Below are 16021 nucleotides of genomic sequence, written 5' to 3'. Positions count from 1 at the left end.
GGTTGTTTGGAAGCCAAAAGAAAGGTGAGAAGAAAAGCGAAGAGCTTTAACTTCAACCCTTAATGAGCCCCATTTTGATCCTCGGTACCTAAAAATGCTATAAAATAGTAAGTTTTAGCTCTACAGCTTTACTATTTTATGTCAATAAACTAAAAGTCTCATCCTGCCTCCCACTGCAAGTTTTGTAATAAAACAAGAGGGAAAAGGGAGGGTTTTTTGCTAGGTACATAACAATGGGATGTTCAATTAGAACAATTTAGTACTAAAAAGGCATCCTCTAGTGACTGAAATAAAAGCATATAAATAAATAACTAGATGCGGGGGGAGTATTTCTCCCCCATTGTCTCTGAAAGGCAAATATAAATGTTCCATTATAGGCCAGGTTTTAATGGAAATGCTTTACAGACAATACGCAACACTTTATGGAGCTAAATGTGTATTCTACTGTGTGGAGCTCAACCAAGGGAAGGGGTGGAGGGAGCTTTTATTCAGGTTTACAAAGTATTTAATGGAGTGGAAAATGTAGAGCCAGATAAGAAAGTAGAAATCAAAGAACATCTTATCAAGGGTTGTTTCTGGATTGGTTGTAATTTGTAAGGAGGAATATGACTATCAAATCAATGTTTTTGCTTGGCATCAAGATTCAAGGACAACCAAGACTAATGAATTATTCTTCTCTGTCTCTTCGAAACCTCTGGGGTCGGAGAGGGTGGACCAGAGTCAGGTTGACTCTAGAGGGTACGTTTGCTGCCACTTGGGCCACCGACATTCAAGGAGTCGTCTCCTGGATGGAAGTAGCATGCAAGTTCAGGAGCACGCTACTTTGTTTACTTTATTCACCATTTGCCTTTTGCCGAGGAGATTCAATCGGCTTGCAAAACTCAAAACACCAAAAAAAAAAAAAGCAAAGAAAAACAACCTTTCAAGAGGTATTTAGAAACTACAAAAGCATCCCTTTAATAGAAATGCCCTCTGAAAAAGTTTCCTTTTCCACATTCTAATAAAAAGTAGTAGTGTGGGGGATCTGAGAGCCAGTTTGGTGTAGTGGTTAAGAGTGTGGGACTCTAATCTGGAGAGCTGGGTTTGATTCCCCACTCCTCCACTTGAAGCCAGCTGGGTGACCTGGGATCAGTCACAGCTTCTTGGTGCTCTCTCAGCCCCACCCACCTCACAGGGTGTTTTGTTGTCGGGATAATAATGGCAAACTTTGTAAACCGCTCTGAGTGGGTGTTAAATTGCCCTGAAGGGCGGTATATAAATCAAATGTTGTTGTTGTTATTATTATTATTATCTTTGTGAGCTTGTTAGATGTGCTGTTTTTCCAGGTAGGAGCGACCACAGGGAATGTTCATGTACAGGTAAGCCAGTGAGCTCACCTTTTTGCAAACTGGCACGTACAAAATAGGATTAGCCGGGAGATCTCCAGGAATTACAACCGATCTCCAGTCCAGACTATCGAGGTCAGTCCCCCTGGAGAAAACAGCTGCTTGGGAGGTTGGACTCTATAGCATTATACCCCACTGAGGTCCCTTCTGTTCCCAAAACCCACCCTCTTCACGATCTGCCCCCAAATCTCTACAATCTGTTATTTTTTCCTGCATATCTTCAAGAGGGACATTTGAAAATTCTCAGCCCTGAGTAGCAGAATGGACCGTCCCTCTTCAGGGTGGGAGGTGTGGGGTAATGTTCTTGAATGCTTCCTCCTGCGTCAAAAAACAAAAGATCTTCCATGACCTGAAGCAGTGTATCTTTGAAGGCAAACTGCTTAAGGGGAACAGCAGGGAGAGGGATGTGGTCTTCGGGTGCCTTGCTTGTGGGCTTCCCAGTGGCATGTGGCTTGCCACTTTTTCAAGTACCACGATAGACTAGACGGCCCCTCACTCTGATGCCGCAGCTCTGAACTTGCACTGTTCGATATCAGCAAGCTTTAGTGGTTGATGCCTGAGCCTGTGGCCGTGTGCTCTTTTCAGTACCAGAGCTCTCTCATTTTACTGCTGATTTATGCAAGTTAATAACCCCAGGCTTCTATATAAATTTACAACGATGCTCTAAGGCCATTCTCTACCCATTAAACACACTTCCAAAGCATTTCCAAGCTTAATAATGCTTAGTGCATGTTCATCAAGGGCGGCTTCATTAAAGTCAATAGAGCCCGTGCTTTTCCTGTACACCATTTTGCATTACAGATGAAGGCTCAATTAACCAGAACAGTAGTTTCTGAATTTCATAATGGCCAAAGACATTGGGTTTTTTTCTTTTGAATGTACCGGAGGTTATTACAAGTGAAAAGAAGAACGTGGGTAACTATGGGACCTGTAGCCATGAGACGTTGCAAAAGGCCAGCACAGTACAACCATCTGAAAAGAGGATTTGAAGAGTCACAAAAAAGGAGGATTTGAATAGTCACAAAGAACAGCTATTGCTTTTGCACAGTGGGAGTCTACAAGCAAGAGGGTAAACCACAAGGGATGCGTTACGCCTCAACAGAAAACGTTTTAACATATTGCCTTGGAAATCATTACATGATATGTTTCTCCATCTTTGCTCCCTGGAACTCAGGGTAGCGTATCTGAAATGGTAACGGATCCATTCTGAGAAGCGAGGAACATTTGGTCTCCCTCTAATGAGTGGAATGGAACCATTGGGCCTGTGGCCTGTTTGTAGAGCATCTGCTTAGCATGCGGAAGGTCCCAGGTTCAGTCCCCGAAATCTCCACTGAAAACGATCCAGTGCTAGGTGATGAGACCACTTCCACCAGAGACCGTGGAGAGCTGCTACCAATCAGACTAGACAAGACTGACCATAACAGACCAAAGGCCAGACTCGGTATTAGGCAGCTTCATGCTTCCTGCATTCATGGAAGAATAACGTGATAAAAACGTAGTCTGTGTGCATAGCCAGTGGGTGACACTGAATAGGATGTTGGTTGTACACTAGGGAGACCAAAGATCGAATCCCAATTCAGCTGTGAATCTAACCGGGAAAGTCACTAAGAGTCTCTCTACACAAGACATCTGACATGTGAAGAACACATGTTGGGAAATGCAATCTTAACCAGGAAGGGTGGTTTCAAAAGACAGAGCTGGCAGCAGGGCAAAGGAAAGGTGAAACTGACAAAGCCTTTGGAGGCGAAGATGAAATTAACAAACCCTCTGCGGAGTGATCTCCGTCGGCTCTGTCTTTTTAAACTATGCTTCCCGGCGAACATTGCGTCTCCCTACACTTGACAAACACATGCCGAAGCTTCTCGTGTAGCGACTCCACCTCTCTGCTTCTCAGGGTTTTATTTTGAGCTGGGTTAGGCTGAGAGGTCAAGACTCACCCAATGAACTTCACGGCAGATCGGGGATTTGCTCTCCACAATCAAAGCCCACCACTCTTTGTTATCCCACTGGCACCATACCCAGTACTGAACGATACAGGAATTCTGCACGGCAAAATGTGGTTGTTTTTGTGTCCTCTTGCAATTCCTAGCAAGTCCTTGTTTATTATACCCTAAATATCGCCAACTGTTTGCATTTCTTGAAGGCCACAGTCTTGCATTCTCCTCTCTCCCATGCCATAACCATGAGAAATGTTCGGTACCAAAACAAGTGCAAAGACAAAGGATGTGCCTCCTTTGTTTCTCGGTGTCAGAATTCTCTCCCCATCCAATTTGAGATGCTGGCCTGGAAGCCACCATGGATTCCAGCAGACGAGGCGAGAAAAAATAAAGTTTCAGAACCAAGCATCTGAGTTCTGTAAATATCAAGCTCTACTGGTCCCTAAGTATTAGTCTGGCTCTGGAGCTGAGAGATAAGGGAAAAGGTCATTAATGGAGCTGAAGAGAAGGGGCTAAAGCGAACTGACTTCTTGCAGCATCCTCCATAGCAACTGAAGGCAGAATCCTGTCTTGTCAGTACAACAAAACTACAACAGAGGTATATATTCATGGAATGAAAACAATCATGAATTTTCTACATGAATCTCAAAATTTGGTAGGTGCATGATGAATTATGCTTCAAGGAGAAAAGAATTAGCTGTAAATCATCATAAATATAATTCTTGGTTCAAGTATGAAGGTTACAGGACGTACCATGCTTCCATACTCTCTCAACTTGCCATACCTGCTCACATTCTGAATCTGTTTTAATTGTCTCATGCAATCAAGGATGTTTAACAATTGGGACTAATTCTGAGAAAATGTTCTCTAGCTTGTCATTGAAACTGGCACGTAACAGTTTTATTTTTATAACATTATCAACTGGTAACACATTTCAGGTTCAGTATGCAGCGATGAGGATTTTTGATAGCATTTTCATGCTGCAGTTTCTATATTGTGAATCTGAAGAAATGGAAGGGCTTTTTTTCAGCAGGAACGCGGTGGAATGGAGTTCCAGCACCTCTTGAAAATGGTCACATGTGCGGAGGGCAATCTACATTTCCCTCGGTCTGGAGATTGGGGGCGGGGCCACCGGCCATGTGACCATTTTCGCCAAGGGCGATTTAAACGTTAAAAAAACTCCCCCTTGTTCCAGCTGACCCAAAGTGATGTCATTGTGCGGTCCTGAGTTCCACCACCTCTTTTCCCAGAAAAAAAGCCCTGCGAAATGGCAACCATCTCTCCCCCCCACACGCACACCTGTTAGAGGGTTTTCCCTCTAACCTACCTGGACTCGTGAGAGCGCCGAGGGCACCGGTGGTTGTGGACAGAGGGTTTGCATTGGTGGTGGTAGCTGAGGTTTGGGCGGCGGCAGCTGCAGCAGCTAAAGTTGCCAAATTCTGTAACTGTAAAGCATTCATTCCTGCAGAGAAAACACAAAAGAACTTTGGCAGTCAGGTTAATTACAACAGCTAAATCGTATCATATTTCTATTAAGCACGCGCAAGGTATGGTTGCCACCTCTAGGTTGGGAAAAATTCCTGGAGATTTGGGGTGCAGCCCTCTGAAGGGTGGGATTTGGGGAGGGGAGGGATCTCAGTGGAGTGCAATGCTACAGAGTCCATCTTCCAAAGCTGCCATTTTTCTTTAGGGAAATTGATCTCTGTAGTCCGGAGATGAGTTCTAATTCTGGCAGATCTCCAAGCTCCACCTGGGAGTGGCCAACCCTACTTGCTGGTTAGGCTCACATCTTATTTACAGGAAGCTTCTGAATGAAGCTAAATGTGTATGTTTCATGATTACACAGTTTTTCTTATTCTTTCTCGCTGTTGTCCACGCTGCCACCCCCCAAATCTGGCTCCATCTCCCAATTTTTAAAAGAGCATATAATAAATGCGTGTGTGAGGGGGGAGGCGGGAATCATTGTGAGACTTTTAATTTAGGACTTATGACTTAAGATCTTGGGGTTGGCTCATGAAACCAGCTAAAAGTTGTGATCGGTTCTTGCGCTTTCTTCTCGAATGGATGCCGCTGACTGCATGGGTGCAAAACACCGGGAACTCTGTCTGTTCAGTGGCAGTCATATAAAGTATACCTCTGACTGTGCAGGTGTAAAGAGGGGATGAATGGCAAGTGATACCTGTGCCCAAATTATTATGACCGGGGGGGGGGGGGGATGCAGCTTCTTCTATGACGAATGAGATTGTTTTGTTCCCGAATTCTCAAAAGCAGTGGCGAGCTGCAACAACCCAACAGGTCCGCGCATGTGCAAAGCAACGTACTGCGCTCATGACAAACTCTGGGAACGTCAAGACAACGTGGTCAGGAGCTTGCATCACATGTAATCAAGGGAGTTCAAACATGGTTCAAGGGAGTTCAAACATTTGCCACAGAGTTCTCAGCTTGCCTAATTTGTGCTCGAAAGGAGTATAGCTAGGAGTTACAAACCTATCCTACAGTTTGATCCACAGATCAGTGTATTAATAGTGAATAAGCAGCCTGTCTCGCTGGAGAGCCATCGGCATCTGATGAAATTCCTTTTCCCTGTGAAGAACTGCCTTCTACTGCCCGGCTGGTTCATCTTAGCCGAGCACTCTATTTATTCGGACTGGCAGCAGCCCTCTGGTGTCCAAGTGGAGATCTTTCCCAGCTCTGCTAGCTTGAACTGGAGATGCCAGGAATTTAGCAGGAGACTTTGTGCATGCAAATCATTTGTGCTGTCACGGCGCCCCGGCCTCTCCCCCCACCCGTTGTTCCTCTCCCTTTTCAGGATGCAGCAGGCATCTTTCAGCCGTTCAGAATTGCTTGCCAAAGCATGTGTCAAACAGCAGAGTGGAATGCTGAAGACATACCCAAAGTGCAGTAGGCTTCATGATGACGTGAGTCTTCTTCAAACAATGTTTCCACTTCTGTCTTCAGAATATAGTTCTGAACTTCATCATCAGCCATGCTTACTGGTAGACACCAGACCAGTATGATGGCTATTTAGGGTGAGATTTTGCCATTATGGAATACAAGGAGGATTTGAGTTCAGTAGCACCGTAAAGATCAACAAGGTTTCCAGGGTATACATTTTCAAGAGTCAAAGCTCCCTTCATCAAATACTTGATAGCTTATACCCTGGAAATCTTGTTGATCTTTAAGGTGCTATTGGCTTTGAATTTTGCTCTTTTTCTGCAGGCCAACATGACTACCCACCTGAAACTACCTTTATGGAATATGGTTATCAGAAACTCGCCGGTCACATTTTCAGCTGGGTACTGGGGTGTGTGTGCGGGGGAGGGCAAAGACATTCAGTGATATTTTGAGCAAAGTATTTAAGCTATTTGGGAGATGAAGAGATCTGCAGAAAAAACTGAAAGCTGGAAGTGACACCCTGCAGGTTAGTTAAGTGCCTAAAGAATAAGGGACTTTAAATAATTTCCAGTGGGAAAAAGGTTACTCCAGAGCAGTTCAGATGACGCAACACCAGACCAGCTGGAAAATAAAACCTGGAAGTTTTATAGGTGTGATGCTGTTGACCAGGTTGTGAAAATGATTTGGCATCAAACGCTACAACTACCCAAAGTGCAATTTGGCTTGGTTTACATGCAAAAATCTAGTAGACACTGTTAGTCAGGGGCTTAATAATTGGAAAGGTTTGGAAATCTCTCATTTTTAAACAAAACAGACAATGGAAGAAGTCTCTGCTGAAGGGCAGGTGCCAGAATAGCTGAAGTACTGTAGAAGGATCCTCCCTGGTCATAGGTCAAACATGAAGGTCTCCAAATATGACTCAGATCATAGCAAAAATATGAATGGGTCCTTCAGTGATGTAGATCCAAAGAATTAGGAACTGAGACTTCCATCTAGCTCTCATTCCTTTGTCAGTTCATAGAATCTAAATGAGAGGTGTGATAGTCCCCCAAATCCAGATGAGAGATATGTTAAACAAGTCTTAATGCAACAATAAGACTCTCAGACAAACAAACTCAGATTTTCTTCCCAAACTTTAAGCTGTATGTAAACAACTAGAGTCCTCTTGAGTCTCTGTCACCTTTGTTAAATTGCAAAGTCCAAAATGCTCTAGTTACAAAGTATTATCAACCTCAGTAATTGGGTGTTAACTATCATGTCATGTAATCATAGGGTTGCCCTTGTGCCGCGGGTTCTGTGTATCACTAGAGCTTTGCCAGATTGGGGGCACACACAATATCTAAAGTGGCTTAGAAAAGCCTACCCAGCAGGCTGCAAAACAATTCAAACCAGAAAGAGGCTTGCCAACTTCCAGGTGGTGGCTGGGGGTCTCCCAGAATTACATCTCCAGATCATAACGATCAGTTCTCCTGGAGAAAATGGCAGCTTTGTAGGGTGGACTCTATAGCATTATATCATGTTGAAGTCTTCCCAAACCCCACCCTCTACAGGCTTCACCCCTCCAAATCTCCAGGAATTTCCCAATTCAGGGTTGCCTGAAGCTGGCAACCGTAGTCCACGTTCAATGAACGGACTGCAGCAATCAAGAAGCTGTGCCCACGCTTCCAAAGCATAGCTCTGAATAGTCCTTTGTTTTCAGCCAAAAGCCACTCAGCTGTTTCATCCCCAAGCCCATGGCTAAACCACTGGGAAAGGACACTGCACCCACCCGTGAGGCCTACCTCTGGTGATGAGCAGACCTGGAAAAATTTAGTCTGACTCTTGGGAAAGGGTAGGCTGGTGTGAGTCGAATCCTGCATGGGTAAAAGGATGCAGCCTGGGGGATAGGCAGTGAATGCTCATTTGTAACCACAAGCACGAAAAGGAATTTAAATCCCAGCCTGAAGCCACAACTACCTGAATTTGCACTGCTTTTGTGACTGGCTGAAGGCCTGAGTTCCTTTCTATCCTGTTCTTTGAAAACCACCTGTACATAAATAAATCTTCTTCATTTTTTAGTTGAACCCTCCTGCTTCAGTGATCTCCGTACTTTTCAGGGGCAACACAAAAATGACCTCACAACAGAGAACTCAAAGCCTTTACACTCACTACCATAAGAACATCTGGCAACTGAGGGGAAGGAGTACGTTTCAAAACCAACCGAATTCTCAAAATGTGTTGGTTCTCCCCAGCCTGAGGGACATCTGAGAGACATCCGTCTGGCCTCGACCAGGGCCAGGGCCTTTTCATCTTGGTGGAACACTGTCCCACTGGAGATCTGGGCCCTGCGGGACCTATTATAGTTCCGCAGGGCCTGTAAAACAGAGATGTTCCACCGGGCCTTTGGCTGAGGACCAACGGGTGTCCCCCCATTCCATCTAAGATCACCACCTCTTCTGTGACTGCCCTCAGCCATGTGCTCTGCCCACATGCTATGGCCTATGCAGGTTTTTGATTATTTATCTAAAATAGCCTATGTATAATGTATAATGGTGCCTGGATTATTTTAGTGATAGTTTTAAGAGCGTTACTGACTTTATAGCTGATGACTAATTTATTGTATTTTATGATGATGTGAGCCGCCCTAAGCCCATTCGTGGGGAGGGCGGGATATAAATCAAATAAATAAATAAATAAAATTACAGAGTAGCTGTGGGGGTTCCCTCAGGTGGAAGAAAAGGTCTGTCACACAGAATTTTGCACTGCTTGTGAGGGCAGGCTAATGGAGGGACTCTCTTCCATCTCCTCAGGGGGAACATTCCGGAGGGCTGGAGCCGCTGTGGAGAGAGGGTGAGCTGGGCAGTGAGTGGTGGTCTTTAAGGGAAGTTCTCTATTGTGAGGAAAGTCTATGAAGCTCTGAAACAAAGCCCATTTCAGGAAAAAGGGTTCTTCAGGTCTGTTGGCCCTAGATTGTATAGGCAGTCCTCACACTTTTACCTCTTCACTCTGTTGAAGTATATTTCATTTCTCCCTGCCTTGTCCCACTTTCCTATCATTAAAACATTTCTTCTCTGCAGCTTGTGTAAATAAATAGACACTGCAGGGCTAAAAATGCAGATCGGGTGAGACTCCCTACACCACTAGGTTGCTGGTAGGGTCGCCAACTACAGCCAAAGAAATTCCTGGAAGTTTGGGAATGGTGCCTGGGGAGGGAGCTCAGTGGAGACGGTATGCCCTACAGTGTGCCCTCTGAAGCTGCCATCTACTCCAGGGGAACTGATCTACAGAGGGCCAAGCTACAAGTGACGAATGACACTTGCCTGGCAAGTGAACAGACTCATGTGTATTCCATGCTGTTCACTTGCCATTCACTTGCGCTCCACTTGTGAACACTTGTGGCAAGTGAACAGGGAGGAATACACGTGAGTCTGTTCACTTGCCAGGCAAGTGTCATTCGTCACTTGTAGCTTGGCCCATAGTCTGGAGATTAGTTGTGAGGTTGGTAACCTGAGTTGTTGGTCAGAAGAGAAAGTTTAGGCAATGCCAAGCTGGGGCACTTGCCCCAAAGCTCAGGAGCCTCCTGGTCTGGGGAATAAAGTGGTATTAGAGGTCCAATCCTGTGCTATTACCCAGTCCAGTGCATCCTTCCCTCAAGTTGAGCAATTTGTCACTGAAGGAAAGGGCCTGGCTATCTTTTTCTACAGAATGGCGATCATTCTTACACTTAACTTCTCCCTTCCTGCCATCTTACTGAGAGATCCCTACTTTTGCACCCCAAGGTATGTGCCTACCCTTGGCCCTCAGTTCCCAATAAAACCTGTACAAGGAAGAGCAAAGCAAGAGCTGTTGATTCTTCACAAAGACCTATTGTATGGTGAATGGCTGGATTTGTTTAAAGTGTCCATCTACCCAGAGTTGGGTTGCCAACTTCCAGGTAGTGCCTGGAAATCTCCTGGAGTTACAACTGATCTCCCAGCCACGGAGATCAGTTCCCCTGGAGAAAATGACTGCTTTACAGGGTGGACTCTATGGTATTTGACTCAGTCAGGCTGGGATTGAATAGAGACTATGAATGGTTATCTCATTATCAGAAGTAACTGACTTCCTTAACAGAAGCAAACGGATCTCCATATCAGAAGCTACTGTTTGCATCTACTCCTCCCTCCCCTCTCCACCTATATATCTGACCAGTTTCTTCTTGCCCTCCCTGCATCTGACGAAGAGAACTGTGATTCTCGAAAGCTTATGCTACAATAAAGTTGGTTAGTCTTAAAGGTGCTACTGGACTCTTTTTGATTTTGCTACTACAGACTAACACGGCTAACTCCTCTGGATCTATGTCTATGGTATTATACACTGCTGAGATCCCTAAATCCCGCCCTCTTTAGACTCCACCCCCCAAATCTCCAGGAATTTATCAACCCTAACTCAGAGTCATTTTATTCTGTAAGAATTTCAGAATTAAATGTGCAGTCCCCCCTCCTCCCACTGTAGTCAAAAATATGGCAGAAAGCCAGAGCCAATTATAAAATAAAATAAAAACCCCATCTCATAATTTCTAAAACGATCTAATTATCCCCATATCCCTGAAACTGACTGCCCTTTACTTTCGCGGGCTTAGCAGGCTGTCTGTTTCCTTTGCCGAATCGCACACTTTAAACAGCTCCAAGATTCCTCCTTTCTCGCGCATCCCACAGCAGAACTGGACAGAAAATGATTTGATCATCTTTCTTTGAAACCACAGAACATTCCTCAAATGCAGTACTCTCTGATGAAATGCAAATCACTTAAACTGTAAAGCGCCGCCTGATAGAAAGAGCAGTACATTTTTATTTTTTTTAAAAAGCAGTAAAATCCCTCCCATTGGGAATGAGCTCCTGGATACAAAATAACTCTTAATCTTTATGATGGAGAAAAAATGTTGTAAATAAAAGTGGAATTTGACTCTGCTTTCAGTATGCCGGATATACCATTAAGCTATCAAGCTTGGCTAATATTCAGGAAAGCAAGGCTCCCAACTTTGATTTTGTGGCTTGGCAGCTTAAAAATACAATTAAATTATGTTTGTAACAGATGTACAATATGCCTGCTTGAAACGTAAGATATTTTTAAAAACAAAAAAACGTATTTATAAGGAGAGGGGCCATGAAAATTTAATTTAATGTTCACCTTAGGTAATTTTGTGTCTTATTGTTCAGAGCAATTACCATAAATCTACATATCAATAAGCAAGAACAGATGTCAGTTGTTACAACCGCTTGCCAATCAGGCCTGTTAAAAACTGGCAGATGGATAGCTGCAGCTCCTTCTCATAAGGCCTATTAGCACATTCACAGGAAACCCATGTAGTACCGCCACATAGTCACACTTGCAGGTCTGTTAAAACACAAATAAATCTGAGATCTGAGATTTTCATTTCACAGCTTAGTGTGTGCCTCCACTGTACAATGAGGCCGTTTGCTTAGCTTTTAAGCTAGCCAATCCCTCATTCCCAAAGATGTCTATGTGGGACTGATAGCATACTGACTGGGATAGCATACAATCCCATCCCAGATCAGCAGCTTCAAGCATAGACAGCTTCAAGAGGGGATTGGATAAACATATGGAGCAGAGGTCCATCAGTGGCTATTAGCCACAAGGTAAAGATGGAACTCTCTGTCTAGGGCAGTGATGCTTTGTATTCTTGTTGTTTTTTTTGGGGGGGGGCTTCTAGTGTCCCCCACTGGCAGACGTCCTGAGGACACCTGGTTTTTTGGCCACTGTGTGACACAGAGTGTTGGACTGGATGGGCCATTGGCCTGATCCAATATGGCTTCTCTTATGTTCTTATGTTCCAAACAGTCCAATGGTCCATCTGATGACTTGTTTAAGGCTTTGTACCTGGCAGAGGCAGGGCTTAAAGCAAAGACTTGCCGATAAGCAGCATGACTTGTATATCATGTTAGTTCCTGGCATATTTGCACCAGTTTTTGCATGGACCGCTCTTACAAGTAGAAGTCCAATTACCATTATCATATTAAAAGGTAATATACTATGCAACAGGACCCCATGGGCTCCAGCAGTAGATTTTAGTATGAAATGGAAAATCAGTGCAAGTATAAGCTTTGAACGTGCATTTGTATGCTTGGTAGTGAATTGCTACTCTTGCAAAATAGCTATTCCTAGACACCCTTGTAGCTCTATTATTCCGCAAGTTTATGTTAACACTGGAAGATGAATACAGCTAAGTTTTTAAAATAGAGGCCCATATCCTTAAAAAGCTAAAACGGTGTCACTGTATCTTTCTCCGAGGGCCTGTATCTTTCCCCAAGACTCTGGACCTGCCAGAAACTAGAAGCGTAGTGACATGCAATGTAATCCTTACACCCTTTTAAAACAACTGATTTCAATAGGTTTAGAATAGATTCACCAATCTCCAGGTGAGGCCCGGCGATCTCCTGGAATTCCAACTGATCTCCAGATGATAGAGATCAGTTTCCCTGAGGAAAATGGCAGCTTTGGAGGTGCAATGGATGCCATTATACCTTGCCTGAAAGTGTCCCCCTTTCCCAAACCCAGCCCTCCCCAGATTCCACCTCCCAAACCTCCAGGATTTTCCCAATCTATAGTTGGCAACCCTAATTTAGAAAGATGTAATCTGTTTAAGATTGCATTGTCAAGCTCTCTTCAGCGTCTGAAGTTTGAGCTTGTGAAACTTAAACAAAACAAAAAGTAAATAAAACATGGATATATGTATATTAGAATATTATTATTTATTTATTTAAAACATTTGTATACTGCCTTTCTACCCAAATAGGGTCCTTAAAGTGGCAAACATTAAAACATTAAAAAAAATTAAAACAACATTTTAAAACAATATGGATTTAGAATGATATATGTTCGCTATCCTACAACTAAGCTAACCTAATTCTTATCCCAGGCCATTCAAATGCCTACTTAAATTAGTACGTCTTTAATAACTTCCAGAACGGCTCTTGCTTCCAATTTTAGTGAGCCTTTTGTGAATGAAAATTCCAGAGGTGGGAAGAGGCTCCAATGAATGGCCTCAAAACACAGCTTTATGCACAGGAAGACACTCACAAAAAGCTACTTCTAGCTGTCCAGGAGGGACTGCAACAGGATATAGGGTGGACACAGACCTGTGGCCTTCCATAGCTCTGAGAACACCAGAAAGGTGCCTTTGGGTAATACAGAAAAAAAAAGTTCCATGCATTTTTGGTGTCTGTATCCCTTCCAATACAGACACAAGTAAAATGATTACCAGCAACCCTTAAATCTCAAAGCCAGTTCCAAAATATGCCAACTGTGAAAATGTTGTTTATCATATTAAGATATATTTTTGATGAGGGAGGGGGAGGGAACTTGTGGTAGATTATAAGCATAACATAATGGAAGCCGCAAGCGCTTGCCAATGGATCTGAGCCAGAGAAAATAACTCAGAGATACTGTCATCTGTGGGCCAATTTATATTGTCAGACAGCAGGTTTCGCATTAGTCTCCGGTGCCAGAGCAATAATGGCATATTGTAAGGCTGAAGCGCATAATGCCTACGGGGAGTAGCTCATCTCTTTTTCATAGGTGTATTTCAAGATCCATTCAAAAGCGAGGCATTAATAAAAAAAGAGAGAGAAGAAAACACAAAGACGACGTACGGATAGCTTAAGCCCGTTTTGTTTTATTGGGGGCTGGAGGAAAGCACTACCAATTTGGTGATTTTTGTCGGCGCATAATTAAAAATACACTAACAACACACTATTTGATGGCGATGGCAGTGGGAGAGGAGGGTTGTGCATTTATGAGCCACGAAAATTTCAAACAAGAGGAAGTGGGATGGGGGGGGGGGAGGGAGAAAACGCCTTTAACGGTTTTGCGCGGCAGGCATAATGCGCATCTGTTCTCTGATTTGCTGCCTTCCCTAGCATCATGTTAAGTTAGGGTACCAGCATGGCAGGTCAGCCAGCAGGAGTGACCTTTTATTAATCACCGTACATCACTTACTACTGGCACGCAGCTCATTACGGAGCAGCCGTCCAACTAACTGCCTTTCAAAGGCACTTTGTATGTTTCCTTTGTCTTTTTTCTCTGCCACTTTCTTCGGCTTCTTGTCCCTCCCCCTCGCCCCCGGGCGAAAGAATTGAACGCTTTAATGTAAAATCCTCTGCTTTGTAATATGGTGGGCTAAGCTTGTGCTGATGTTTTTTTTTTTGCTTAAAGTCGCTTAGTTAATTTCCCACAATTATAAAAAGAAATTCACCAGCCTGGATAAAAAAGGTAGGGCCCGTAATCTTAGGTTTCATTAAGAATGTCACGACATTTTTATAACTGCTACTTATTATCAAAATAAGCCAGGGCTATCATTAATTTGATTGCTCGGAAACTTCTTGTTCAAGATCTTGCTGTTGGTCTCCTGTGATGCCTTAAGGAACAGCTAGAAGAACGAACAGTTCCTCAGCTATTAAGAAATAATAGTTAACGGGTTCAACTGGCAAAGAGTCTAAGCGAAGACATTTAAGGACTGTTTCACATGTTCCATTTTGTTTTCAGGTGGAGATCTAAGATATTTTAAGGGTACACCTGATAACATTCACAGTGAATGCAACAAACCTGTCCATCATACAAGCACATTCCTGTACATGCAATCCAGATGGTCTCTAATGATATGTGAAAGTGGTAAATCTGGGACTGAGGTCTCCAAACACTCTGTCTTTCTCAATATCAGTGCTGTGTGGGGAATTGATTTGGTTGAAGATGAGGGTCCGTGTATGTATGCCCCCATTGTGTCATTTCCCAGATCTTATCAGTTCTGCAGGCCTATTGGCCGAACTGATGACAAAGATAAAGGATAGGATCCAGACTAACAATGCGATACTACTTCCTTGGAAGTAACCCCATTGAGTTATGCTCTGAATATGCTTCTGACATCATTTGCTTAGGACTGCTCTCTAAATTATCCACCAGCAGGACGGAACTTTCCTGCCATTCCGTTTCCATTGCAGCACACTGATCTTTATAAAATTCTTATCCTAGGGGACCCTGAGTATCAAATCCAAACAGTGTCTTATGTAAACAATTGTGTGAGATTATCTCAAGATGGCAGAGGGAAGGGTTAACCCCTTCTTCCCACTGTGGTCTTGACCCAAATCAGAGTCCCATGAGGTATCTATTTTAGAAGAAAAAATGTTTTGGGAGCTTTGATCTTTGCAGTCTTTGAGGTGGTGGGGGAGAGAGTGAGGCAGCATCCTGAAGGTGCTTTGATAACAGCTCCCTTTTACATTGAACTGTTGGTAAGTCTCCCTCCACACGCCCATAACCCAGCCTGTTCAGTTCTTTCCTATCCATTACCGATATACATCTCTCTAACGTGCTCTTGCTAAAATTCTACGAGAAAGAAAACTCAAGTTTCTTGGAGGAACAACTAATCTCCTTGCTGGTACCTATCAAACACCGAGCTTCAGCTGCTATTGCATAAAGTTGCTGGCAAATAACACAGGAGTGATAGGGTATTGCCATGGAAATGAGTCCTGGCACGGAAGGGCATTGGGGTGGTATCCACACATTCACTCCTTGAAAAAGGAAGCACAGAAATGGTATAGCATGTTGCAACATGGCAGAGATATTATGAACCCCTTGAAAAATGTCCCTAATCTCATTAAGACTTTTGGGTTCCGAAGATTCTTGAAAAATTCAGAGACATTAGTATTTGGCGAGGGGTTGTGGCTCAGTGGTGGAACACAGACTTTACAGACTTCACAGATCCAAGACTTGTCCCTTGGTATCTCCAGTTGAAAGTATCTCCAGAAACAGTTCTCTGGAAAGAGATTTCTC

General features: G+C 43.6%; 1 protein-coding gene across 3 annotated transcripts in view; it reads right to left on the bottom strand.

The window, feature by feature from the left end:
* CELF2 (CUGBP Elav-like family member 2) overlaps positions 1–16021 on the bottom strand; it is a 705040-nt gene that overhangs the window by 44298 nt on the left and 644721 nt on the right. For all 3 annotated transcript variants that reach the window (XM_054987889.1, XM_054987890.1, XM_054987891.1), the window contains one exon: positions 4650–4784. In XM_054987889.1, coding sequence (XP_054843864.1) covers positions 4650–4784 — 135 coding nt within the window. The remainder of the gene's footprint in view (positions 1–4649; positions 4785–16021) is intronic.

This window comes from Eublepharis macularius, chromosome 9 (assembly GCF_028583425.1).
Source record: "Eublepharis macularius isolate TG4126 chromosome 9, MPM_Emac_v1.0, whole genome shotgun sequence".
In the NCBI taxonomy this organism is placed as follows: domain Eukaryota; kingdom Metazoa; phylum Chordata; class Lepidosauria; order Squamata; family Eublepharidae; genus Eublepharis; species Eublepharis macularius.
This window is presented reverse-complemented; position numbering and strand designations above follow the sequence as displayed.